The 25,177-nt window shown below is 44.4% G+C and overlaps 7 protein-coding genes across 11 annotated transcripts in view; 5 read left to right on the top strand and 2 right to left on the bottom strand.

Moving 5' to 3' along the window:
• The first annotated feature begins 72 nt into the window (after positions 1–72).
• On the top strand, positions 73–1,910 carry LOC6735667 (shugoshin). Of its 4 annotated transcripts, none has more exons than XM_016168723.1 (3): positions 73–818; positions 880–1,645; positions 1,706–1,910. In XM_016168723.1, exons 1-2 carry the CDS (start codon positions 342–344, stop codon positions 1,606–1,608), a joined length of 1,206 nt encoding a protein of 401 aa, XP_016029031.1. In that variant the 5' UTR covers positions 73–341; the 3' UTR covers positions 1,609–1,645; positions 1,706–1,910. The 4 variants fall into 4 exon arrangements, with proteins under 4 accessions (XP_016029031.1, XP_016029030.1, XP_016029032.1 ...); XM_016168722.1 differs by having other exon boundaries at positions 880–1,628; positions 1,691–1,910; XM_016168724.1 differs by having other exon boundaries at positions 880–1,628.
• On the bottom strand, positions 1,907–4,868 carry LOC6735668 (golgin subfamily A member 2). The gene is made up of 4 exons (XM_016181387.3): positions 4,645–4,868; positions 3,548–4,543; positions 2,980–3,492; positions 1,907–2,911 (listed from the first exon to the last, which is right to left on the bottom strand). Exons 1-4 carry the CDS (start codon positions 4,699–4,701, stop codon positions 2,096–2,098), a joined length of 2,382 nt encoding a protein of 793 aa, XP_016029033.1. The 5' UTR covers positions 4,702–4,868; the 3' UTR covers positions 1,907–2,095.
• A 238-nt stretch (positions 4,869–5,106) lies between these two features.
• On the top strand, positions 5,107–7,519 carry LOC6735669 (acetylcholine receptor subunit beta). The gene is made up of 8 exons (XM_002082551.4): positions 5,107–5,509; positions 5,616–5,747; positions 5,806–5,958; positions 6,027–6,214; positions 6,287–6,818; positions 6,883–7,023; positions 7,088–7,254; positions 7,322–7,519. The coding sequence occupies exons 1-8, from the start codon at positions 5,188–5,190 to the stop codon at positions 7,442–7,444; spliced, it is 1,758 nt and encodes a 585-aa protein (XP_002082587.1). The 5' UTR covers positions 5,107–5,187; the 3' UTR covers positions 7,445–7,519.
• Positions 7,439–8,592, bottom strand: LOC6735670 (cuticle protein 16.5). Its single transcript, XM_002082552.3, has 3 exons — positions 8,481–8,592; positions 8,003–8,326; positions 7,439–7,911 (listed from the first exon to the last, which is right to left on the bottom strand). Exons 1-3 carry the CDS (start codon positions 8,556–8,558, stop codon positions 7,660–7,662), a joined length of 654 nt encoding a protein of 217 aa, XP_002082588.1. The 5' UTR covers positions 8,559–8,592; the 3' UTR covers positions 7,439–7,659.
• A 5,788-nt stretch (positions 8,593–14,380) lies between these two features.
• The window catches only part of LOC27208017, a 35,805-nt gene continuing 25,008 nt past the window's right edge, over positions 14,381–25,177 (top strand). Inside the window, exons 1-2 of one of the 2 annotated variants that reach the window (XM_039292203.1) lie at positions 14,381–14,467; positions 15,439–15,694. The gene's annotated coding sequence lies outside the window, so the exon portion shown is untranslated. Of the gene's footprint in view, positions 14,650–15,438; positions 15,695–25,177 lie in introns of both variants that reach the window. The other variant, XM_039292204.1, reaches the window with a different exon arrangement.
• LOC27206188 (ribonuclease kappa-A) lies at positions 16,274–17,390 on the top strand. The gene has a single exon (XM_016168725.3). It carries the CDS (start codon positions 16,393–16,395, stop codon positions 16,714–16,716), a length of 324 nt encoding a protein of 107 aa, XP_016029035.1. The 5' UTR covers positions 16,274–16,392; the 3' UTR covers positions 16,717–17,390.
• Positions 17,479–18,853, top strand: LOC6735672 (myb-like protein X). The gene is made up of 3 exons (XM_002082554.3): positions 17,479–17,677; positions 17,746–18,066; positions 18,182–18,853. The coding sequence occupies exons 1-3, from the start codon at positions 17,632–17,634 to the stop codon at positions 18,721–18,723; spliced, it is 909 nt and encodes a 302-aa protein (XP_002082590.2). The 5' UTR covers positions 17,479–17,631; the 3' UTR covers positions 18,724–18,853.

Consider the following 25,177-nt stretch of genomic DNA (forward strand, 5'->3'; position numbering starts at 1 on the left):
AAATGGAAAATTATACTTGGTAAAGTATATACGATCAAACTCGGATGAACCCAACAGTTCCTAATTCTTGTCGTGTAACTAAGCAAACAAATTTAAAATTATCTAAAATATAATATATTCATATCGAATTCTATTGTTTCTTATATATATGGCCCAAAATTAAAGTATTTCATTTAAATTAAGAGCATGGTCGGCGTTGCCATACTTTCAAAAAGTTTTTCTTCAAGTCAGTGTATATTCCAATTGCACAACAACGGTCACTCTATTTCAAAATTCAAAACAAGCTATTGGCGTCGTCTGTCTGGATTTTGTGAATGGAATAACTAGATCAGAAGAAGCAAATGGGATCCAAAGTGGAGCAGCAGTACAAGCTGCTGAATGCGGAGCTAATGGACCAGGTGCAAAAGCAGCGCTTGGAGATCGGCGAGTACAGGAAGCGGGTGATATCGTTGGAGCGCGAGATCATGGACATTCGGGAGGAGCACGTCCTGCAAAACCATCGCCAGCGCATGGAGAACATCAGTATCGTACGCAGCCTGATGCTGAGTCTGAACGTGGACTCTGACTCCCTGGCGGTGCGTCAAGAACCCGCTCAGGCAGCTCAGATAAACAGACCAAGCGGCCCGCGTCGCAGCTCCAGGGAAATCTGCAAGGACATGCGACGGACGTGTGCGTTGGCCCGCACCACCAGACCCATCTCGCCAAGAAGATCTTCCTCAGTGACCAGTACGGTTTCGTCCTCTAGTCGCCGCTCCAGCGCAGAAGTGCAGTCCGAGGTGGTGGCCACTAGGATGCCAGAGGATAGGAGAGCCGACAAGGTAACTAATATTTGAATTAAAATATTCTCTTGTTAACGCTTCCTTATCGGCGTGCGTACAGCCTACACCACCGCCACGAAGACCAGCGGAATTAGTGTTTGATGAGGACGACTCGGACGATGATTTCGACGAAGCCGTTAGTCCCGTGGAGGAGACACAGACTGAGCAAAATGAGGAGAACAATCGTCTGTTTAGCATTATAGAGGAAAATGGCAGTGAAGGGGAGTCCGCAGACTCGTCATCATCATGCGAGGCCATCTACTGCGACACAACGGTTGAAAGTAGTCCGCCAAACGCCCAAGTCACCGTCACGCCCAGTGGACGGGCTCTCCGGGAAGTGGACACCAATGTCCCAGTAGCAGTGTCCCTTAGCCGAGGAAAGGAGTCCGCGAAGGGATCACGGTTGGCTATTTCCGTCGCTGTTGAAGATTCTCCACAGGAGCCAAGCATACAGTGCCCGCGACTGGCAGTCACCAGGCCTAGTCAATCGTCTGGAATCTTTCCTGATGTCAACGGACTAACGCCGCGAAGAAGCCTGTTCAACGGGATAGGCAAACTGGCCGGGAGCACCAGCACTCCGAAATCCTTTCTCGTCGAGGAAATGCCATCTATGAGAACTAGAAGCCGAACTACCGCTAATAAGAAATCAGAAAATACGGATATGTCCAGTTCTTTTTGCAACAACAGCGCAAGGCCGAGTAGAAGCTGCAGGCCCACCAGTTTGGTGGAGCCAAGTCTGAAGAACAAGATGCGCAATGGCTCGAAAGGCAAGGCCAAGGCCAAAAAGTAGATAGACGGATATTTTAATAGGTTTTAATTTTGTTTCTGTAATTTCATCGGTTTTCAATACCACTTTTTACCATTTAATATAGGCATAATGTTTTTAGATCGCCAGGCCCTGATAAGTTTAATTTATAGACTAATAGCTGACATCGGATTACTTTTTGCCTGCAAACGAGGGCATACTCAGTTCATCCCGCTATCGGAAGGAAGACAATCCATCATCATCATCACCCAAAGATGCCAATAGGAATTTAATAGTACGTCTAATTCTTACATGTTCATTTGTGAATAAAACAACGTTTCAATTGATTTGTTTTTAATACGCTTTAAGGGGGACTATTTTTATAGATTCCTCTTAGATGCAAACTAGGTTTATTCGCACAAAGTTGTTGGAAACATTTACAAAAGACTCTGAAGAACAAAGTACAATTACAGATAAATACAGTAGCAAAAGGGTAATGATTATACGTAAGCAGGCGATAATTGCACTTCTTTTAGACTACCTCGAACTTGCCCAGACAACAGTTGAGATGGTCGCCTGCATGGTTGTGGCTCGGCTGCTCCGTGTTCTCCTTGATCTCGCTGATAATGTCCTGTATCTTGTTGATGATCTGTTGCGAGTTTTCACCTTCGCTAGGAGTGTGTTCGGTACTTGCGGCCGCTTCTGGTTGCTTTGCCTGTGCGGCATCTGCGGGTAGCTCCACGCCCAAACTGACCACCAGCTTGTTCAGTGCCTCAATCTTCTCGCGCAGTTGCTCTCGCTCCGCTTGCAGGAGACGCATTTGGGCGGCCTTCTCGTACTCACGCTGCTTTAGCATGCGTCGCTGCGTTTGATAGAGGGCAATGTACTCCCCAATCGTTTCGGTTTCGCTCTGCAGCTGGAGCACCAGATGCTCCAGGCTGTGCTTCTCCTCCGTCAAGTCGGCGACCTGGCTGATCAGTGTGGTGAAACGCGATTGCAAGCGTTCCACGGCCTCTGCGGTGGGCAGCGTTTCAGCTGCTTGTCTGCGGTCGTGGTTCTGGCCGTGATCATGTGAATGATCATGGTGATGATCGTGTGGATGGCTATGTGAATGATCATGGTGATGATCGTGTGGATGATCATGTGGATGACCATGATCATCAGCATTATGATGGTTTTGAACATGGGAATGATCGTGGTCATGACAATGACCGTCGGAATGCTCATGAGAGTGATCGTGCGAATGATTATGCAAAAGACCAACTTCCTTCGCTTCCTCGGCTTCGTTTTCCGGTGCATCTGCTCCATTCCCTTTTTCGTTTTCCTCACCGGCGTGATACGCTTTGGCCTGAAAGAAAAGATCATGGGACTTTTAATATATAAAGACAGTTATATTTTAATCCCAGACCAACTTACCTCATAATGCCTGAGACGATCCAGCTGCTGTTGCAACATTAACTGCTGACGTTGTAGTTCCACGTTCTCGTGCGATAGTCTAATCATTTCCTCGTCCTTAAACTTAAAGCGCTCCTCATTTGCGTGCAGCCTTTGCTCCATGCTGTTGTAGTTCTGGCGGATTTCTCGATTGGCAAACTCTTCTGAATCCAAGCGGATGACCAGCTCGGCTTTGTCGTTTGTCAGCTGGACAAATCGTTGCTGCAGTTCGTCCAACTGGTTTTTCATCTCTACGTTCTGGGTCAGGGCGCGCGATGCGGCCACTTTGTCCGACTCCATGGTGGCCAACAGCTTGGACTGATCGGGCTGCTCAGATTGCAAGCGTTCGAGTTGCTTTTCCAAATCGTCTAAAGCCGAGTCCTTTAGCTGCAGCTGATCGTCCTGCGACTTGATCTTCAGCTGGAATTCGTGGCGCTCAAACTCGAAGTTTTCGATCCGCTCTTTCAAGACAGCCAGTTCATCTTTCAAGGCTTTCTGAAATTGAAATAGGAGATTAAACAGGTTTTCCACGTTTTTCCAGCTTACTTACCTGCTCGCTGGTTTCTTCCTTGGATGGCTGCACCTGACTGGCCTCTTTAAATTGGGCCTGCAGGCTGATGTTCTTTTGTATGTCCCGCTCCAGGGCGCCCACGTGCTCCACCAGCTGGCTTTCCCGCTCCCTTAGTGAGTTCAGTTCCTCTGAGAGTTCCGTGTTTCGTTCGTTGAGCTTGGCGATCTCGCCGCTCTGATGCTGCACATAGTTTTGATACTGACCAGCTGCCTGCTCCTTGTCCTGCGTTAGTTGACCCACCATCGCTTGGAGGTCGCGTATTTGTTGCTCGTACATGTATTGTGTTTGCACCAGCGACTCCACTCGGTTGTCTGTGGTGACGCTAGACTCGTCTGAGAGCTGCCGCAGCTTCAGCTGCGCCATCTCGAGTTCGTTAGATTTTTGGGAAAGCTGTTGCTGCAGTTCCTCGTGCCGTTGGTTGCTCTGCTTCAGCTGGGCCTCTAGTTCGTTGAGATGCGACTGTTGGTCCTTGATTTGTGCCTGCGATTGTAGCAGTTGTGCCTGGAGTTGCGCGTACTGCTGTCGCTGCTGCTCGCCGGTCGACTGTTGATCCTGGCAGTGCTGTTGTAGCTGCTCCAGACGCAATTGATTCTGATCCTTGAGGGTGCGAAGCTCCTCCAGCTCTAGCTCACGTTCCCGGCAAGCCAGGCGAACCTTGGTCAGCTCCGCATTGAGCTGGGCCTTTTCAGCGATGATCACCTGGATGGCCTGCAAGCTAGAGGCATCTGCCAGTCCGCCATTGTGTTCCGACTCGTTTTGGGCAAAATAAGAAGCGGGTGTGGGCAGGACAGACTGCTCCGGCGGCTGAGTCCCACCTGCTCCTCCTACGTTCACATTTATCTCGCTGTCTGAGCGTTCCGACAGATTGCTGGATATGCTCACAGTGGACGAGTGCGATTGCGTGGTGGCGGCCACCGGCTCCTCAGCTCCAGGCTGCCCATTGTTGTTGCTGGCGCGCTGCTGGTACTCCTTCAGCTGTGTCCACAGAAGCGTGTTAAACAAAATCAATATTAGTCGGCCAATATGTGTCCACGTCACAAGAGCAAAACAATTGTGTGTGGCACTGGTTGTCGCACCTTTTTCCTTGCTGCGGCCAACTTCTGAGCCTTAGCATCCTGCGTGTCATCGGGCATGTCCTTCGGGGTCAGCAGCGGCACCTTTGCCACACCTGGAGTAAGCTCGGTTCGGAAGGCGAGCCAAATATATAAATTAAGCTAAGAAAAAGTGGCAAATTCTGAATGTTGATAACAGGTCTGAAGTTGAGTAGGACCGTACGCGTACAGTGCCAAAATGCCGCGTGAACGGTTACACTAGGCGGCAGAGAAAGCACAGTTATGAATTGGCGCGCATTTTTAGCTTTTTTGGCTATTTTTAAAATCGAATACGTAAACGTATCCGTTTTCAATAAACATAGATTAATCTTAACCGTCCATATTTAGAATTAAACAAACAAAAGCATAAACGTTCGTGCGAGGAGGTTTTGATATATACTCTCCACATAAAAAGTATTATTTATCGAACTACCATTAGCTCATCGTTTCTTATCACTTCACTTAAGTCGGCTTCATAATTCAGTCGTAGTTAAGCCGCTGTGAGGAGTAGAAGTCCAGGTCCATACGATGAACAACCTTATCAAGGGCTCCTTGGCGACTTACTGCTGCCTGTGCCTGCTACTGGTACTATATGACCCAGCGGAATCGGCACAACTGTCGACCAGATTCAACGTGAGCTTCGCCCAGCTGGATTCCTGCGAAACTTACTCGGTATCGAATACGGGCTATGGCTACCGGAGGTTCTACATGCTGCGCGAGCTGAGCAACAACAACAGGAAGGCCGGAGAGCGACTGCACTTGAAATTCTACGTCCTGACCGCCATGGATGCGCACATCCTGCTCTCGGTGACGAATCACCCACGCCCAAATGATCGCGTTTACGAGATCGGTGGGTGTGGTCAATAATATTGAGTTTTGATTCCAACATTTCAATGAGATCTGTCCAGTGGAACCCCTGCCTAATAATTCCATTGATATCTTTATTCCGCTTGCAGTGATAGGCGCCGGCGGAAATACGTTTTCCGCAATCCGGAATGCCATGGGAATGAGGCGGGTGGCCACGAGTCAAGAGCCGAACTTGGTATCGCTGTACGACCCGACGCCAATTGAGATTGTCCAAAACCAGAGTGAGTTCTCCCATCTTATCGGGTATTCCCTGCCCTGCAACGCACAGTATATTTCCAGATGGCGAGCTGTTTGTTTACATACCCGGCTTCAAGAAGGAGCCCCTGCTCCACTTCATCGATGAAGCACCGCTGGTCATCAACTATCTGAGTTTCAGCTCCTTTGGTTCCAATACGGCGCGGTGGTTCTTCGATTGTGGCTTCGATGGTTATGGTGAGGATAATATATAGTAAACTATAAGCCTATATGTGGAAGTATGTTCTAAAACTGACCCATTTCAGGGTCGGAAATTGCACCGATAGTGAAGGAGGAAACGAAAACGGAAAAACTGCTAAGCCAACTGAATATCCAGGCGGAAAATGCCAGCATGCCGGCTAATCTCAGCTCCATATCGTTCCACTTCCAAACGCGATCCCTCGCCTACGAGCAAACCAGTTCCTTGCTTCAGACCCGCATGCACATGATGATGGTAATGAAAGATAAGCGCGAAATGCAAATATTTAGTTTGGAACAGTAAAGACACATTCGCTTATCCATGCAGCACTGGAGGGACAGTCGACTTGGCTGGAAACCCGAGGACTTTGGCTCTCTGGAATCTTTCGAGCATCCTGACCTTCGTATATGGACGCCGCGCATGAACGTCCTCAACGGCGCCCTGCAATCCGTGGGTCAGGTCCTCCAATCCTACGAGCTGATGGTCTACGCCAACGGAAGCATCACCCTGTACGCTCAAAACCTCCAGCTGGCCAGTTGGTGTGTGGACAGTGCCCGAAACTGGCCAAGCGAGCGGGTGACTTGCGACATCGAGCTGGGCCTCATTGGCCAGGAGGGGCAGGAGAATGTGGCGCTAATCTACGATGATCAGCGCAAGCCGATTGCGCCCAATGAGCACGTGAACACGCCATCCGGCTGGTCGTTCACGCAAATGTCCGTGGTGCTGGTGGAGAACGACTCGCAGAGGCGATACAGCCCCAAGGGAATGATGCAGAAAATGACCGGCGATGTGGCCATTGAGTTCACGCTGCAAAGGAATCGGAACTTCTACATGACCGTCTTCTATTTGCCGTTGATTGGTAATTTGTTATATTGTATCATTACTTTTATACTGTGGAATAACATATAACTATATTCGTTCAGCCTGCCAGATGTTCGTGATTTTGTCCTTTGTACTGCGTTCTACTCGTAGGAGTTCCCTCATCCTCATCGCCTTATTGATTGCCGCCTGGGGTTTAATGTACATGACCCGCCACGCCTCCCCGCACTATGTGCCGCCCATGAGTATGTTTTAATTCAATTAATTATAATTATAATTTTCAAATTCTACTTTACACTTTTCCTCCAGTGACTGCTTATAAAGTCATCATGATGGCCACCACCTATTGCTACATTCTGCACATCTGCATTATATGGCTGGATCTATATCCACCCAGATCGAAGGCTCCTGGCTGGCTGGTTACGTTGATCAACTCCAATGTTCTGCGATGTGTCGTGGGATTGAGATTTTCGGATGTGAGTAGTTAAGACCCCATTAAACAAATAAGTAATATCAATATAATAATTAACAATATTCCTGCAGTCTAGCGACTATTGCGACATTCAGGAGAATCCCTGGCATCATATGGCCAAGATCCTGAACAACCTGAGTTCAGTCGTGATCATTATAACCTTTGCCATCGTAGATATTACGAGTGGGTTTTGAAAAACAGAATTTTTCTTTATTGTGCATTTGAGAGAATATTAATGGTTCTTAAATAAATAAGAAGTAAACAGAGAAGATTGTGAAGATTTTGCGACTACAGGTTGGAAAAGTGGGAGAGCGTGCTCGGCTGTTGCGACTCCTCGCAGTTAATTGCTGCCATTGCTCCAACTCCGATCCGGGATCGATTTGGATTTGGAGTGTTTTGGTATCGGAGCTTAGTGGTAACCGTATCCACCCAGGGACAGGGCCGGTGCAGCGTATGACTTCACCAGGGCAGGAGCTGCGTAGCTGATGGCTGGAGCCGCATATGACTTGACCACCGTGGGAGCAGCGTAGCTGATGGCTGGAGCGGCATGGGCGTAGCTAATTGCTGGGGCGGCATAGGACTTGATCACCGGAGCTGGAGCAGCATAGGCGATGGCAGGTGCAGCGTACGACTTAACAATGGGCGTGGCATGGGAAACAACCTGTGCATGAAAAGGAGATTGTATGATTAAATGGGAAAATATCAGAGTATATCCAGATAATTGTGTTGCCTCTTATAGATACCGATCTTACCGAGCTGAAGTGCGAGTAGCTGGTGGCGGGAGCTGCCACCTTGACCGCCACAGGAGCAGCATAGGACTTGACCACTGTGGGCGCGGCGTAGCTGATGGCAGGAGCGGCATGGGCGTAGCTGATGGCTGGGGCGGCATAGGACTTGATCACCGGAGCTGGAGCCGCATAGGTGATGGCTGGGGCAGCGTAGGATTTGATGACTGGAGCTGCAGCTGCATATGTTATGGCAGGAGCAGCATGTGCGTAGCTGTAGTCCGGAGCGGAGTGTCCATAATCAAGGAGTCCAGGAGCAGCAGTGGCCACAGCCAGCAGAGAGGTGAGGATCTGGTGGAGTAAATGGAAAACCAAGCTTTGATGTTAATCTTTTTGATCTAGTGAATCAGTATAAGATTGTGGTAATCCTATGAAGATATGCTTTCGGAGCCAGTCAGTTTAATCCTGATCCTAAGCCGCATCCTTTCCAACCCTTTCCACTCACCAGAAGTTTCATGCTAGCGCTGGATAACGAATCACTTGGCTTGGAGGGAGAATTGCAACTGTAAGTGGACGTGTGCATTGCGTTACTTTTATACCCCTCGACAGCAGACCACGCACTCGCAATCTCGAGCGGACTGCGAACTGCGGACCGGAGGACAGGTGGACAGGTGGTCGAGCGGACAGATCTTGACTAGATTTCGATCTGAGCCTCGGACGGACAAACAGTCAGCAGACAGCAGTCAACAAAGCGGGCCAAGCAGCACCAATTTGTGAAGTATCTCGGCTGCAGTGAAACTGCAATTCTCGTAGACGCAGCTCGGATTGGAGAGCCCCCAAACGCGGATGACGCAACCTGAACTGGAGCTGGGAGCTGGGAGTTGGGAGCTCCGATCCGAAGGCAGACCACTTGCCGGCTAAGGAGTCGGCGCAGGAAAGGCGGTCTTTGCACTGGGGGTGCCATTGTGGCTCGCATTTGGAAAGCGCACGCTAATTGAAATCGCTGATTAGCTGGCCAATTTGGGCACCGCGCCAGGTGACACGCCCCTCGAAAACACGCAGCCTTGCCACTAACAACTTAATTAGCCAACGGAGAATGCCGTCTAATTGTTTTCGATGCTATGTTTGAGTATTCTCGAAACAATTCTCGGCGTGGCGCTGGGAAATTCTCTCCAAATTGCATAATGAACGCTTGCCAAATCGGCAAACGCCAAAACCAAACACCAAGCAGCAATCCCCTCTGGCCGAAATATCTAGGCGAGCTTCATATTTATCTTTATCGTGCCTCGAATGCCGCTGCGTGCCACATTTGACCATATTGGATGGGTGATTTCAGTCGCAGCCACGCCGTCTCGTCTCGAGGACACTCGTGCGTGGCGAGGGGGATTGGATCGAGTGGAGGCCCCAGTTCGCCAGCTCCAGCTTCAACTCGCCATCGATCCATCGACTTTGCCGGCTAAAATTGCCGGTTCAGCATCTGGCAGTTCGTGGGATTTTTTATGGCCGCCTTGATTAACCCCACGGGATGTGCGGGGGTACGGAGGTGTGACATTGGGTCATCACAAAATTAATAACGCTACAAATTGTTGAGAATGCTCGTCGAGATTACAACATCCTTATCTCGGATTAGTCGTGGCTTGAATAGTGATTTTATCATTTATTCGCTTTAAATATAGATATGATGTAGGAATTTATATTGCTGATATATATATATTTTGTGGACTTTACTTTTTGAGTCAATAAGGTAGTCTTAGTTTAAATACTTGGTTTATATATTAGGGTTAAGAAACCAAAGTTTGGAAAACACATAATGTCTCAGATTAGCGCATGCAACTGGCAGCACTTCAGTGGAGTTCCTCTCAAGAGGTCTCGAAAACACCACTTCAACGCCGAAATCTCGAAAAAAAAACGAAAAAAAACTAAGCAGAATGAGAAAAGGACAGCACGAGACGCCGTAAAAGAGACAGAGAGTCACCTGCGATCGCAGTTCATGCATAAATCATGCCAGTGGAATGTGATTTATGTGAAATCTATTAGCAAATATTAAGTCAATAGGAGCAATTGTTGCCAGTGGTCGGCGACTGCCAAACAAGTGTTCCATGTCCAATTCGATGCGGACAGATGCGGACAGATCGGTGTTGTGTGCTGTGGTCGGTGTGTCGCCGGGCATCATAAATAAAAGATTTCCCAGCCACTGCCCCACATTTTGGCCAGGTGGAAAGCAATTTTCCAGCAATCGGTCGGTGGATCAGAAGGGTGGCAAACTCGAATGCCAAATTGCCACATACTAAATGCCGATTTAAGGCGATCAGCCGATCGATCCCCGTCTTGGTTTTTATGGCTTCGATCGAGAGGCGAGTCTTTAGCCGCATTTGGATTTGGCGAACGGGCGGCGTGTGCTCCAAAATGGGTGCAAAATGCCGCGAATTTTGGATGACGGGCCTAATTAGCCACTGGCCACAGAATGGATGAGAGAATTCAAAGCGATTGCCCAATGGATCTGCAAGCGCAGAATTCTTCGCGGCGCACGCTGCGTATGCGTTATTTTTCGATCCATTCAATTAATTAACGCCGCTGCATTTGACTTGCAAATGCTGCGCGGAACGGCCGAGAAAAACATTGCAAAACGGAAAAACGCCGCTTAATTAAATCAAAAACAAACAACGAAATCAACCAGCCTGAAAAACCAAATAAAAACCGCGTGGCATTTATGACGCTTTGCCTGAATTAATGAATGAATCGTGGTGGACATGGAAATGGATTTGGAACTTGAAGTTCGGCTTTGGGAGCTGACAAACTTAGAGCCTCGCTGCTGACGTGACTGGAAGTTTTGGAAATGCACCGCACAAACTTTGGTGAATTTGTTTTCAAATTTATGATTTCCTTAAAAAAAGATTACGATTTGAATAATATTTTAAACTAGCATAATAATTTCATGTAATGATATGATATAAGGACTTGTAACTGAATTAATTTTTTCTTTGTGTATTCCGAGTCCATTTTGCATTTAGCAATCCCAACTGACTGCAAACCAATGACAGTTTCTACTCCATGGACTGCTGGCCATTTTGTCGCCTTCTTGTTTGTTTTTCGTCAACAGGAATTGGCGGTAAGTGGTGTATTTATGGGATGACAGCATCGAGGCGGTTGTGAAATGATTATTGCCATGGTAATGGTCACGATAAAGTGGGCTGATTAAATAGAGGAAAACAGCCTATAACGATCCTGTCTATGGATATTTGAACACGTTAAATGGCGTCATTAATAAATAATATTTAATAAAATACAAAATATTTAAATTTATTATTTTTTAATGTTAGCGTTAAGGTGGGCTTGATGTAAGCTTTCATTTGAAACTAGCTTTTTTGCTGTCTCAGCTTAAAGACAAGCTTGGCTTAGTGGCGCCATCTAACAGATGGTTTGCTCAATTTTCATGCCCAACAGATGGCGTAACTATGGACAGCTGTCATGTATAGTTTATGTAACTTACTTTTGTACTTTAAATTGAAATTTTATGCACATAAATAAAGAAAAATGTATAATAAATTAAATACTTAAATTTTTTTAACATTTTCAGATATCTTATAAAACTAAAAAAGAAAAAGCTTTGTTTTGAAATATAATCTAAAAATTTCAGAAAAATAATACAATTGGCTAGATTGATAGTATTATAAAGAACCTTATCAAAATATATATATAAAATCATTTAACATCGACATGGATTGGATTCGAATCCTATTGAATGAGCAATTTAAGCTTATCATTCAATACAACTCTTCGTTCCTTTATCGATTGCCCTTCGCAGCATTTCCATAGAAAAAGACCCAGAGACTCAAATAAATATAGATCAAAGTCACTGAAGTTAATGACGTATGAGCAATGCACGAACACAGCATTGGGGTGTCGGCGATTTAAAGGGGTTAAATGCTCCCCTTAGAATTCAACAGGTGAGCAAGTGGGTGGAATACCTACACGGCATGTATGTTTGTGGCTGATGATTGGACTTCGCTGAACACTGACCTTAAATCCAATTTTAAACACGGTTTGCTGAAGATTGCTCCCCTTTTCTAGTTTCTCAGTGATTAAATCAACCTTTAAGCCGAGATTATTAACTGATTAAGTCCACTGCAGTTGCATTCGACTGACTGCGCATTTGAGATTGTTTTTCTTTATTTGTGCGTTTGTCAAGTGCAGTTTGAAATTCAAGTTGCCTAATAACTTAAAACCCCAAGCAGCTTTAATGGCCATAATTCGTCTGTGGTTGAAGAAGAGTTGGAAGAATCCGAAGGCAAAAGCCAAGAGGAGTGTCTTTGGTGTTGTTGCCATTGCTTTTGTTGTTATGGCGGTGTTAATGTTGTTGTTGTAGCACCACTATTGACATTATTGATGGAAATTCTTTTGTGTTTCTACGGGGGGCAAAAGGAATGAAGAAAGTAAAACTTAGCGCTTCAACAGACGAATTTCAAATGCTCTTAATATCTACATATATATTATTACCTTTGCATAATTTTATGCAAGAAGATAACACTTTTGGGCAAGTAAGAACTATCTGCTACTTATTAGTATTTTAGATTAATGGCTATTACTTTGTTTCATAATACTCTACTACTACTACTTTCTGCGGCTAAGTAGTAACGCGCGCTATTTACTCTTTCCTAGCAGCAAATGAAAGCCCAACGATGAGGTCGCTTATGTGGACAGGTGCAGTGGCCAGGTAAATTCAGGTGTGTGCGTGTGTTTGCCTCCGTTTTCATATGCCGTCCGTCTGTTTTTCGAATGCAGCCCATACCGATAGCAATACCAATACCCATGCCATGCCAACTCCCATAACCAGGCCCAAACCCAGACCCAAGGCATATCCATAGCCCCCGACTTCTGGGCCTAAACGAACAGTTATGCAAATCGAGAAGAGGCGCACCTCCGCCCCTCCGCCGCCCCGCCCCCTGCTTTATCACTCGAGGGGTTTACTTTACTTTTTTTTGTGTCTCTGGGTATTTAGCGCCTAATACCCAAGTTTATGTCGCTTAATTATAGACCTTAAACAGCCGCCGCGAACCGTTGGCCTAACATGCTAATCGCCAGACTCAGGGGCTAACCCCTTTTCCCATCCTGGCGGCGGTGGCGGTGTCGAATGACCTTCTTCTGATCTGAGACGCCACTCGGTGATCGATTGGGGATAGTATGGAAACTCTAGTAGCTTGGGAGCGGAAATCCGCGATGCGAAAACGAAAACTTTTGTTAGCCCAATCTGGTAATCGATAGTTCGCTTCGATCCCACATCAAACGCCGGCCTTTTAGAGCCAACTATTAAGCGGATTTGGCCAATTCGGTAGCGAACAGATTGGAACAGAATCGCTCGGAGATCTGCTTTTAATAAGGCTTAAATAACTCTGAGCGAGCACGATTAATTCGCCATAAAAGTGAGGCTTTAATTGGCCGACGAGTGGGAAGCATTAACTAAGGAAAGTGTTTTTGCCCAAAGAGCCAGAATATGAATAGACTTTGGTAGTTACACTGCTAGGAATAACGATGTGTCTATACTACTATACTACTACTATAGATTAAGTACTTTCATTTATATATTGAAATTATAATCTTAATTTATTGATTTCTAGTTCTATTTTCGTTTTGCTGCCGTATACATTGTAAAGTTTTTCACCTGACATTGAAAGATAAGAGTGAAAACACTTTGCCCTTTTGCACTAAATTTGAATGCCAAACGGACTGCATTCAGAAGTATCCACCCGAAACAATGGGTGGGTGTTTTTCAAGTGGGTGGTTTTCCAGTGGGTGGTGCGCCAGTGGGTAGTAGTTGTCCTTCACATGCCCGCTTACCTTTACCTATGACATTAAGCGAAGCAAATTGAGTGACTGACTCGATTAAGGCACTTGGTCAATGTATTTACTGTCCTATATGTTTACTAAGTGCACTCATAATGCATGCAATTTAAATCATAATTGAAATTATTATCGTAGACCGTGAAATAATATTTAAAGAGAATGTTCATAAGTATGAAAATTAAAAAAAAGTGGTTTTATATGATGATGAGTGGAAACTTCGAGTGAATGAAAAAAAAGAGAAAAACAAGAATGCAGTTTTGAATTATTTTATAATTGAAATAAGTTTCAAATTAAAGTTCTTATTAAGTGTTAATAATTATAACTATACTAATTTAATTAACATACAATTAATGTTAATAATAATATAATAATAAATATAAATATTTAATTCTAATTATAAGCAAGTTAAATATTATATGCAATTATTAAAAAAAAGAGAGATAACAAGAGCATCAAATTTTAATTTTCTCTTTTCAGATATTATGCTTTGGTGCTCTTCTCTTTGTGTTTTGGAGAGACTCGTTCTCGCCTCTCGTTGAGCGACGCGAGTGAGAGCAGCGAACTATTTAAGCCACATCGCCACTCAACTCGTGTTCAATCTTTGTTTTCGTAGCGCGGCGGTCGCATCGGAGTCGAGAACTCGAAGTGAAGGTGCACGCAGAATTCGATAAATACAATTGAATAGTTTTGAATATATTGCGCTGATTTTTGGATTTGCATACCGGTTTCCGAGAAGAGAATTCGTAAAAACATGTTATGTTTAAATATCGAGAAGTGTCCCAAAGTGCGAAGCAAACCAATTTAACAACAAATATCCAAAGCGAATCACAAACGTGAGAGAAACAATAAATATATAAAGTGAATTATTATAGCATAAAATTAATTACTCTCTTATCAGTGTGTACATTATTTTTTCACAAAGCACAAATAAAATTCAGTGAAGACACTAACAAATTCAAGCGAAAAGTTAAACTGAAAGCTAAACACTATTTTTTTGATGAAATTGCAGTTTTTTTATATAAATGTTTTTACTGATAATTGCGCTTACAACAAAAACGGAATACACAAATCAAAGCAAGTGTCTGTGTGATTGCAATGAAGAATGTGCTAAGCAAATAAGGCAAATAACAACCATATAACTGTAACTGAAATTCCACACTGGAAAAATAATAAGAGAAGAAAAATATTTTGACATCCACTCTCTTGAAATATAAGATCAAACTTTAGGTTGATACTCTTTACATGTATATAAATAAGCCATGAAATATCATTTAAATAAAAATGTAGTGATCTTATTTTCATTTTTCTCCGTGCTCTCATAAGACAAGTTGATTGATTTGCGCAAAGGGAATTCGAGACACTTAAGATATTACCAAGTTCAGTGAGCAACCGCCCTAATGTCAAGGTCTTTCGCCTGGGGATCGGGTTTTAGCCTAATGGACTTGACCCCCATTTTCTGTGGCTGTACGAAATCCGCAGCTTAAGTTGCCAGAAAAACATATTTACTCAATTAGGGCTGAGGCCTTTTGTCTCAAGTTGCAACATGTGCTGAAAAAGTAAAAAATATTTTATCGATTAAGTTTAATTCTCCTAATTCTTGATTTCTCTCTAATCGTGTCTAGTAACCCATAAAACTAACGACAATTCGCCTAAACAAACATAATAAAGGAAACGTTAGTAAAACAACAGAGTGTAAAAAAGGTTTAGCAACCGCGAAAACGACATACGAATTTTCACAACAACTTGATGTTTTGTAACGGAGTTTCAAGAAACTGGTAAAAACTTTATTGTGAATTCTTCTGCTGCTTCTTCTTTGCAAGTGTGGCAAAAATTTTGTTGCTCTGCGGATTTATCGAGAACATCAACCACTCACTCACGGTAAGTTGTACTAATTATTGCTTAATTATTTAGTTGGCTATTTTGATTGCAATTTCTTTAGCATGATTCACAAGGGAAATTCAAATCAGAGGCTGCCCTTTAATGAATCAGCTGCTTGGTTGGCATGGCCTACATTCAGTTCTCTAAAAATCATTGCTGATATAAATACGCAGAACTAAATGCAGCCACTAAATTGAAATATCAAATATATAGCGGGTCTTAGTTCTGCATAAGATTGATATTTAGAAGAATCTAGTATACATCATTTTCTTAACGTGCTTTTCAAGTGTTGATATTGTGACCGAAAGTTGAGCTGCCACTATATCATACTCATATGTGTGCAAATGATATAGAAGACTGGCTCTGTCAGCTGTCTATCAATGGCTAAGATCGAATCTAAGCCATTTCGAGTTGAACAAACCCAATCGCAACACCGCCGAAAGCGAGAGGCACGGGTACGTGAACTCCATAATCCGACCACTCTGATCTAATGCCGCTGAAATCGCACAAGGTTGTACTTGTGTACGAGCGTATGTAGATGGATAGTATAGTATAGTATGTGGTCCAATACATTCCGATTTCGATTTCGGTCTCGGTTTCGCTTTCGAAGTCGGCTCAAACTTGGCACCTGTTGCGGTCAGAGCAACACTCGACTACACTGTCGCACAAAGTTCGTATGGAATTGAATCGAGCTGAAAATGTTTTGTGGTCGCAAGTGCTGTCTGTTCTGCCTGTTCATGAGCGCCTGGGGCTTCTTGATGCTGAATCTGCTGGGTGTCTTCTTCTACGTCCAGTCACTGATGCTCCTGGAGTCCCTGCCCTTGCCCCACCACTTCCACAGTCAGGAGGCCTTCAAGGAGCAGGCGGACGAGGCCTACCAGGACGTGTCCACCCGGTGCTTTGTGGCCGCCGTCTTCTATCTGGGATTCGTCTTCATTGCGATAGTGGCCATTCGTCGGGATAACAAGAGGAGGAAGCGACTCTACAAGCGGGGTCCCGGTCACTTGCGGTTCCGTCGTTGATTTGTATGCTCCAAGATTGGTTATTGAATAAACAATTTATTTTCATGGTTCCAATTGCATTTCACCCACTCAGCGACGTCCACCCACTTGTTGGTTGAGATCGAAAGAACCAGTTTGTTGACCGCATTCTGCGATTAGCCTTAACTTCTTTATCACCAAGCAAGCCACTTTTCGATTTCGAGTCTGGCCGACTGGCCACTCCGCATTATGCATTCGTTTCGACCAACCGATTTTTGACAGCCGCACGTGACACCTTCTCCGAGGTGTGTTCTCTTTGGGGCATCATAAATTTCCGTGAAATTCTCTTTCCGAAACATGCTAATGGGAATGGGGCGGTGTGGGTTCCCAGTTCTGGTTATTCTGGGTCACTCTGGGTGCCCCCCACTCACCTCTATGCCCTAGTCTAGTCTACTCCGGGGTTATGTATCTTGTTCTTATCGACCGAGCTTTTGTGTCTTACACGAAAACCGTTGTGTAAATTATCGTACACGATTTTCTAGTTGTACGCTTGTGTATCTGGCTTGTTATCACCAACCAAGTGCAGTCTGCTGAAAACTGGTTCACTGCATTTACTCATTTTTTCGGGAACTCGGGTTAACTGATTTGACAATACTTGGGAAATATTCTAAATTTCCAACATGGATGGTCTTCTAAAATCATTATGCCACCCGAGAGGCCGCACGATTTCTGATGCAGAAGTAGTTCTACAGAATCTTATTTTTTTACGAATCTATAGAACACACTCGTAGAAAAGTGGTATAAAACAGAAACATTTGATATTGACATCAAATTGAGATTTTTAAGTTTGTGACGCGAAAAAAATTTTATATTTTACTAGGCAAACACTTGGCCAAGAAAATCAACGGTTTCCCAAGACCACACAGGTCCAGAGAAGGGAAGTAAAGAGCAAGTACCATGTCCCGATTTTTGATAGCTACCAAAGAGCGTCTCCAGAGGGGATGTGAGTGAAAGAATTATGTCCAGAAGTTTCTCGCTTCAACGTAGAATTAAACCTTCCTGAACCCCCAGTGCGCTTTGGCCAGATGTTGATCCATAATACGGTTTCTCAGAAAATAGCCGCTAAGGCCACGCCTCCTAAGGCGGTCAAGGCCACTCCACCGCCACCCCCGTCCACCAAACCGCCGCCAAAATGTCCTGGAGGCGACAAGAATATGAAGCGGAAGCCGGGCTACTTTGCCAGTGGTGGTCAGCACGCGGTGCTCAGTGATTGCCCAAAGCCAGAAGGCGACTTTATGAAGGCCTGGTCAGCCAAAAACAGCCGCTATAACCTTATCCTTATCACCGGTTTCCTGGCAGCAGGGGGATCTTTGGGCTTTGCTTTATCGTCAGGTAGGAATAGCATATTATATCGTATAGCAATTCTTTTAGTTTCAATTGCAACTACGATGGAAAAAAATATACTTTGGCCCTTGTTTTTTCTGCATACTGTATCATTTAACCTCAGGTGTCCTCTGTCTAAATTGGAACATTCCCGAGTATCCATACAACGAGGATGAGATGGAGGAATTTGAGATCGAAGAGGAACGCCGACGGGAGGAGAAGGAGGCGCGCGAGGAGCGCCACCAGGACGCAGTGGAGGCCAGGGAGCTGAGCATACGTCGCCGCCGGGCCAAGGCGGCCATGGAGAGGGAGGTGGATCTGATGCAACGCGACATGGATGGCGGCATCACAGACGCCGAGTTGGATGAACTGCAGCGCCTGGCCGCCGAGCGCGAGGCCTTTGAGCTGTGGGAGAAGGACGAACTGAAGCGGCTCGAGGAGCAGGAGAAGGAGCGCGAGAAGATTCGTAAGGAGAAGGCCAAGGTCAAGGCCGAAAGGGACAAGGAGCGCGAAAAGAAGCGGAAGGAGAAGGAGGCGCAGCTCGAGAAGGAGGAGGCGGAGCGCGAGAAAGCCCGCGAAAAGGCGCGCAAGGAACGTGAAAAGGCTGAGAAGGAGAAGCAAAAGGAAAAGGAGAAGGCCGGCAAGGAGGCCAGAAAGGCCGGCTAGTATGCTCCTATGCTCCAATTTAATTTACTTTGCCAGCAGTAACACCACAAGGGCTTGGAAAATTCTTTAATCGTGCAAGTTCAATAAAAAAATCCAAATTGGTTGCTGTTGGCCTGAGATCTGCATTAGATAATTCGCATTTTTTTAATGATGCCATGTATGGGTAGGAATCTTTGGAGAAGATTGTTTGTTTCCTTTCAATTTTAATCTATTACTGTTTACCCCATAGAAGCTATAGCTTTCTTAACTTAACTAGACTTGAGGCACTCAAGTTTTAATCATGCCCAGCCCAGAGTTTAATTATATATTTGGATTCTGCCACTTTATAGACTACTTAACTTGCCACATGCTGGCATTTCTGGTGCAATAAAGCCAGCGTTCTGTTTCGGCCCAAATGAGGTGCAATAACAAAATGCTGGATGGCAAGAAGACCGTCTCCATATACGTATGTTGTATGCATTTAGAATCAGTCGGGCACTCAGTGGGCTGTAGTAGAGGAAATGGCTCATTGCATGTAATCAAAAGCAGCAAAATTGTATCTCGTAGATACACATAGAGTGAATTCAATTGTGGCTTCCATTACGCGTCAAAGACCGATCCAATGTTCGCATAACAACGACCACTTGTTGTTCGTCGCAATAAAGTGAGGTTCTTTCTTCGATTCGCGTCGGCTTGGTTTGGCAGCCCCCTAATCTATTTAATGAAAATTCGCTACCGATAGATAGATAGATATAAAGCGTTTCCCCAGCGATGTATCTGCATTTGTATCTGCTGTGCTAAGTGTGCCGGCTTGTGCGCACATAATGAATCACAATCGTCGTCAGTTAAGCCAGGCTTATCATTAATCAAATTAGCTGCAGCACCAGCAGCAGCCACTACAACAAAACACTTGCTTGTCTGCCACCGCGTTGCAGTTGCATCTTCCAAGTGGCAATGCGGCACAGTGGGCCAGATCGGCGCTGTAATTAACTATTAACATGAGTGCTCCGATTGTGCCACAAATGAGCAATTGCCGAGAGCTTATCAAATGGAGTAGAACAATCAATTAACTGTAAGGGGCACAGCAAATTCCGGTTCATTGCGGTTCACTGACCCGATGGAGCGATCCGAAAACAGCGTGAATCCTATTCGATTTTGGAAGGGGTTTTCCAATACGTCATGGGGTCTAATTGCATTTCTAAACATGTTGTAAATAACTTTGAATCTGAGGCGTGATGCATTAGTTAAGTTCGATCTGATGGGTACTTTTTGGAAGAGAATCTAAGCTGAAAGCTCTCATAACAGCGCTAGTTATCTTATCATCTTTATATTCTTTACTTCCTAATAAGAAATCCACGAATTTCCCGCTTACCACTGTGCGATGCCCACACATGGCCAGCCCGCTGAAGCTAGCTAATTTATCACTGGCATTCACGCTTCGGTATTCCCTATTCCACCTATATCCATATCCATATCAGACCCCGAGCCAAACCCCTCCCCAACGTCCGTTTCTGACTGCGAGTGACATTATTACTGTCACACTGTGTCGCCCGATGCAGCTCCTCTGCCTTTTATAATGCATTTATGCTGCAATTTGTTTGAATTAGCGGCTCGCGGGCCCCAACTTGCCTCAGATTGGAGTGGATGGAGCCTACGGAGCTACTTGGACATGGGGAGCAGTGCTGCGGAGGCGGAGTGGCGCAGTGTCACCGGTTTAGTGGTTTATTTGGGGCGTGTAGCCATGCATCTATGCCCGTACCCCATCCAGCCTGGTACAGGTATCTTATGCAAGCAGAGCTCGAAATAAAAAAAGAGCTGGAGATTGGTCTAAAGTAAAAGTAGCTGCATTTACCCAGTTGCAACACCGCCAGATGAAAGCTTCCGGGCAGGGGCGTTGCCCATGGAAATGGGATGCAGCAGCTTAAGACCGTGGAAATTCCAAAGTAACTGGAACACATTTTCATGAAAATCCCCTCGGATTTCCATCTGCTTCGCTTAAGACAAAGCATTTATCTTACATTTATCGCCAGCAAATATGCGTTTACAACCGAGTTTCTCTATATCGTGTCTTATCGGGTCTTGCATGTAAATATTTGCATCAGTGGCCGGATTCTGAGGCTGTGATAAGATTTACAGCAGCATTTACAACCTTAAGATTGTAAACCTACCTTTTATTTATGGTAGATTAAAGCAAAAATATAGAAAATTCTTTCGTTTAGCATACTTTGTAATAACTAAACATTTTGTGCTGTATCTTTCAGCTTATTAGAAACCAATTTTTTTTCTTAGTTTTCAATGAATTTTCAGTTCATTGACGGGGAAAGCGCCCTGCCAAATCTAATTGGAACTCTCACTTGTTAAGCGTTACAGTAAATAAACAAATTGGCCAAGTGGCTATTTGGCTTTGAGCTGCCTCCGGGTGCCTTTCCAACAAATTGAATCGCTGCTAATCGAAGCTGGAGAATTGAGAGCCAAGAATCGAGATCCGAGAGTGAAGAACGGAGAGGTGCGAGCGTGCCAAGCGGCGTTTTGTATCTGGATTGAGGTCTTGCCACAGTTAGCCGAGCAAAGCGCAGTTATACCAATTCTCCATGGCCGTCTCGGCCACAGTGGGTCAATTCTCCATGCTCCACTCTGGGCAATCAATTTGTGGGACTTGTTCTAGGCCTTCTTCGCGGACTCCTCGATATTGTTGTGCAGTGCACGTAGATTGAGTCACTCCTCTTCTCATTCGGTATTCCCATTTGTATATACACTCATATTCGTAATTATTGTAATGAGCCATTTCTCTAGTTACTTTCCTCGTTGGCCGCATGGGCTGGGTTTTTAATTAATTTTCCATTGACCCAGCCTGACAGCTGAGCCTCAGCTTTTCCCTCTTTTATTTCTGAGCCGAGCTCGGAGCTCTGCCAGCCCAAGAGCATTTCATATTAATTCTCATTTTTTCGGGCTCCAATTCGGGGCTTTCGGATCCGCCTCTTCTGTGTGGCCTCCGGTTGCGAGGGGGCCTTCTGTCCAGATTCTCCAGCGTATTTGTTGTGTGGCCATCGTCAAATTTCGCATTGAAACACGAGACAGTGGGGCAAAGCCATGGAAATAAACCGAAAATACTTCAGATGGGAGAGTAGAATATGTCTGTAATAATAGATGCAAAGGAAAGTTCTTACCTTCCATTGCCCCCATTATATTAATATTATTATTTAACTCAAGGATTGAGCAGTCCAAGCTGGCATTTTTTCGCCACCTGGTACCACTGTGCATGTCCTGCAACTGAGCTTTGTTATAAATTAAATTATTTTTCGCGTGCATATATCTCTTCGGTATTTATGTGCCCATGTGCTGTACGGATATCGTTACACTAAATTGTTATGTCGGTTATGTCTGCTGAAGAAAGACGCTCGGAACATCAAAATGGCAGAGGGGGCGTAAGCGATTTGTCTTTCGGTTAATTTTTTGTCGGCCCCTTAAGTTGAAAAACCGCTAAGGCCACCGCCCTCGATCCTGTTTTTGTTTTTTTGCTTTCATCCATTCTTCAGATTGTGGAATCTCGGGTAATAAAGTAATTAAAGCTCCTGACACTGTTCAATATTTCATCTTTTTTTTTATGCGAACGGTAGATTAATTGAGATTGGCAAGGGGTACCGAGCATGCGGCTGATTTGCATTTAATTGCGTATAATTGGAAAACCAAATATGTATTTTTTTCACTTAATTTTATTTCGCAAATGCAGCTCGAAAAACGTTTGCTGTCCAGCGAAAGCAAACAAAAGCGAGCAACTGAGGTAACGAGTGCAATAAAAACCATTTGTTAATGACTTTTGAATACGCAATTTGCTGTTGTTGCTTGGGTTCCCCAGTCTTCTGCTTCTTCATGGCTATACGAGTATATATACAGATATATCTTTTATTTTCCTTTTGTTAACTGTAAAACGTTTTACTTTCGCGCGAGTTTTAATTGCCGCCTGCTGCTTCTGATGAAGATAATGATGATGATGATCTGCCAAATCCGCAGTCCAAGAAACATTTGCAACATTTGCTGGCCACGTTAATGTGGCCACCATAAAAAGCGTGTGAACCCAGTGTTAACGTGTCGAACCAGACAATAAGCCACACTTGGCGACACTTTTCCCTGGCCTTCGCTTTTCCCAGCTGCAAGTCGATTGGGCCGTTTTTACCGGCCTAAAGTTGAAGGCGGTTTTTCTCCGCCATTTCCATTTCCCCTAATGATTTCCGTTGAGATTTTCGCTCACAGAGCAGGAAAAAATATACTTTTCCGCACTTACTCTGCTGTTTCCGAATTTCTTTCCCTACTTCGTAGTAAACTTTTAGACCCATGAATTGGATTTTTAGAAATTCAAATACATACATTCTTTTTAGACTTAGCTTTTCACAATTTAAATAAATGTTGTACCCAAAAAGTCCACTGACCATTCAATTTTCACTTCTTAACCCACTTGAACACCCTCATTTTCTGGTATTATCCACTTGCATTTTCCGCCGAATGGCCGCTGGGCATCGGCAAGTTGGTGATCCACAAATTAGTCTCACATTTAATTGCAGTGCTCGGCGGCGGGAAAATGCAGTTGCAGTTGCAATTCCGCCTTGCGTCTGTCAGCAAGCCGAAAAAATGCAGCAAAAAATGTTAATTTCATTGCGCGGGTAAAAGTCGCCCCGATTCAGTTGCTCCGCCGTGGACACAATGGACCGTGGATCGTGAGCCGAACAGACAGCTACTGTTATTTTATTTGTCAGGAAAATTGGGTCAACTTAACTGGCGATCTGGGGGAAGACTGGCCAAGAACAATGACTAAGAAATGTGTTAATGATAGCGAATGGCGTAATTAGCCAGAAATATTTCGCGTTGGCCAAAACGAAAACGTTTCGCTGTCGCATGCCACACAAAATGCTCGCATTTCTGGGGCAGCTGAAAGCCGAGGCAGGAAATTGCGTGAATTTTTGGTGGTACATAAATTGGTTAGCTATTGCATAAAATTAGTTAACCTTCGACAGGTGAGCGTAAGCTAAAAATAAAAGCATTGTTTCCAGTTTTCCTGGTGTTTTTGGATCGTTGACAGAACAAACATTAATCAAAATGTGTATAAGACTTAGAGGTCCGAATGCATCTTTGTTCAATATAATTTTTCTAAACTAAATTATATTAATTAAAAATTGCTTGTAAATTAGTTCTTTGAATATTTATATGTCATTAAGGATTGAGGCTCCATGAAATGAAAACTTTTCCCCCAAATATTCATTAGTTCCAAGCTCATTTGAGCATAGCTTGGGGAAATAAAATTTCCAGTTTTGTTATTTAAATAGCTGAATACATTTCGAAGAACTGAACTGGCAGAAGCACAAAAACCATTCGAAAATCATCAACAAATTAATGTCAAAATAATAACAAATTAACTGCCTCGGCTGCCGTGGCTGCCACAAGAAATATGACAGTTTACAAACGGTAAAAAATGTGCCCCACAGCAGCGGCAATAAACATTAACTTGGCTTAGATGACGTTGACAATTTCCAAGGCGTCAACTTGTCAGACTTGGACGGCTCATAAGGAAATTTGTCTGCAGGTTGGCAGTGGAAATGGTAGTTGGTACTTGGTTATGCTAACGGTTAATTAGTTAATACAGCAAAGGGGTCAAAAAACTGCAGCTAAGCCTAAAGGGTACACCGAAAAAAAATTGTAATGGTTAAGATATTTCCATGAACTGTGTTGTATTCTAAAGCTTTTCCTGCTTTCTTTATTTTCGTTGAGTGTAAGAATTATAGTTCTGTTTCTTTGTTTGTTTCTTCACCTGCTTGGCCCACGCGTCCGTCCCAAATGATAAATGATTGAACAAACACGAATGCTCATATATATTTAGCCAAAGGCAATATGCAGGTAGAACATCATTAAACCCTGTCGTCTCCAGTTTAATTGATATTTTTACGCGCGGAAAGATCATGGATAAGAAACATAACTTTTAAGGGGAATTTTGACGCTGCTTGATACTTCAACACCTAACCAGCTTCCGCTGCACTCAGACTTCCTCCTCCACTTCTGAACTTTAGAGGGTAAACTTATAAGGTGTACATATAGGAAAGATCCGACAAAGTCGACTTCAACGGAAGTACACTCACGACTCGCGTTGGTTCGCATAATCAAAGACCCGCAGACAAAGTGTAAAGACCCTTTAGAATTTAATGTTTGAGTCATCCATCGACAGCAACTTTGCTGGCGGCTTTGGCTGTGAGTTTGGTGTTTATTTTCATTTTTTGTTTGGGCTTTGCTTCCGTTTTCGAACAGAGAACCACCGCTACGGCGTTCGAAACTATTAGAAATCCAAAGCGGCCACCTGTAGTCGGCGATTTTCTGTGGCAAGTGCACAATCAACTGCAATTGCAGTGGCAACAGCAATAGCAACCGCGTCGTTTCCGCTGCTCTTGGCCAAAAAAGGCATTCGACAATTATTGCTATTGAGTGTGAGTGT

The sequence above is a fragment of the Drosophila simulans genome, chromosome 2R, assembly GCF_016746395.2.
Source record: "Drosophila simulans strain w501 chromosome 2R, Prin_Dsim_3.1, whole genome shotgun sequence".
In the NCBI taxonomy this organism is placed as follows: Eukaryota; Metazoa; Arthropoda; class Insecta; order Diptera; family Drosophilidae; genus Drosophila; species Drosophila simulans.

Coding starts and splice junctions, on each gene's coding strand:
- LOC6735667 (XM_002082549.2), top strand. CDS start 342: ATGGGATCCAAAGTGGAGCAGCAGTACAAGCTGCTGAATGCGGAGCTA. Junction 819..879: donor AGGATAGGAGAGCCGACAAG/GTAACTAATATT, acceptor GCGTGCGTACAG/CCTACACCACCGCCACGAAG.
- LOC6735668 (XM_016181387.3), bottom strand. CDS start 4,701: ATGCCCGATGACACGCAGGATGCTAAGGCTCAGAAGTTGGCCGCAGCA. Junction 4,544..4,644: donor TGGCCGCAGCAAGGAAAAAG/GTGCGACAACCA, acceptor CTGTGGACACAG/CTGAAGGAGTACCAGCAGCG. Junction 3,493..3,547: donor AGGAAGAAACCAGCGAGCAG/GTAAGTAAGCTG, acceptor TTTCAATTTCAG/AAAGCCTTGAAAGATGAACT.
- LOC6735669 (XM_002082551.4), top strand. CDS start 5,188: ATGAACAACCTTATCAAGGGCTCCTTGGCGACTTACTGCTGCCTGTGC. Junction 5,510..5,615: donor TGATCGCGTTTACGAGATCG/GTGGGTGTGGTC, acceptor TTCCGCTTGCAG/TGATAGGCGCCGGCGGAAAT. Junction 7,255..7,321: donor TGGGATTGAGATTTTCGGAT/GTGAGTAGTTAA, acceptor ATATTCCTGCAG/TCTAGCGACTATTGCGACAT.
- LOC6735670 (XM_002082552.3), bottom strand. CDS start 8,558: ATGCACACGTCCACTTACAGTTGCAATTCTCCCTCCAAGCCAAGTGAT. Junction 8,327..8,480: donor GCGCTAGCATGAAACTTCTG/GTGAGTGGAAAG, acceptor TTACTCCACCAG/ATCCTCACCTCTCTGCTGGC. Junction 7,912..8,002: donor GCTACTCGCACTTCAGCTCG/GTAAGATCGGTA, acceptor TTTCATGCACAG/GTTGTTTCCCATGCCACGCC.
- LOC27206188 (XM_016168725.3), top strand. CDS start 16,393: ATGTTTTGTGGTCGCAAGTGCTGTCTGTTCTGCCTGTTCATGAGCGCC.
- LOC6735672 (XM_002082554.3), top strand. CDS start 17,632: ATGTCCCGATTTTTGATAGCTACCAAAGAGCGTCTCCAGAGGGGAT. Junction 17,678..17,745: donor AGAGCGTCTCCAGAGGGGAT/GTGAGTGAAAGA, acceptor CTGAACCCCCAG/TGCGCTTTGGCCAGATGTTG. Junction 18,067..18,181: donor GGGCTTTGCTTTATCGTCAG/GTAGGAATAGCA, acceptor ATTTAACCTCAG/GTGTCCTCTGTCTAAATTGG.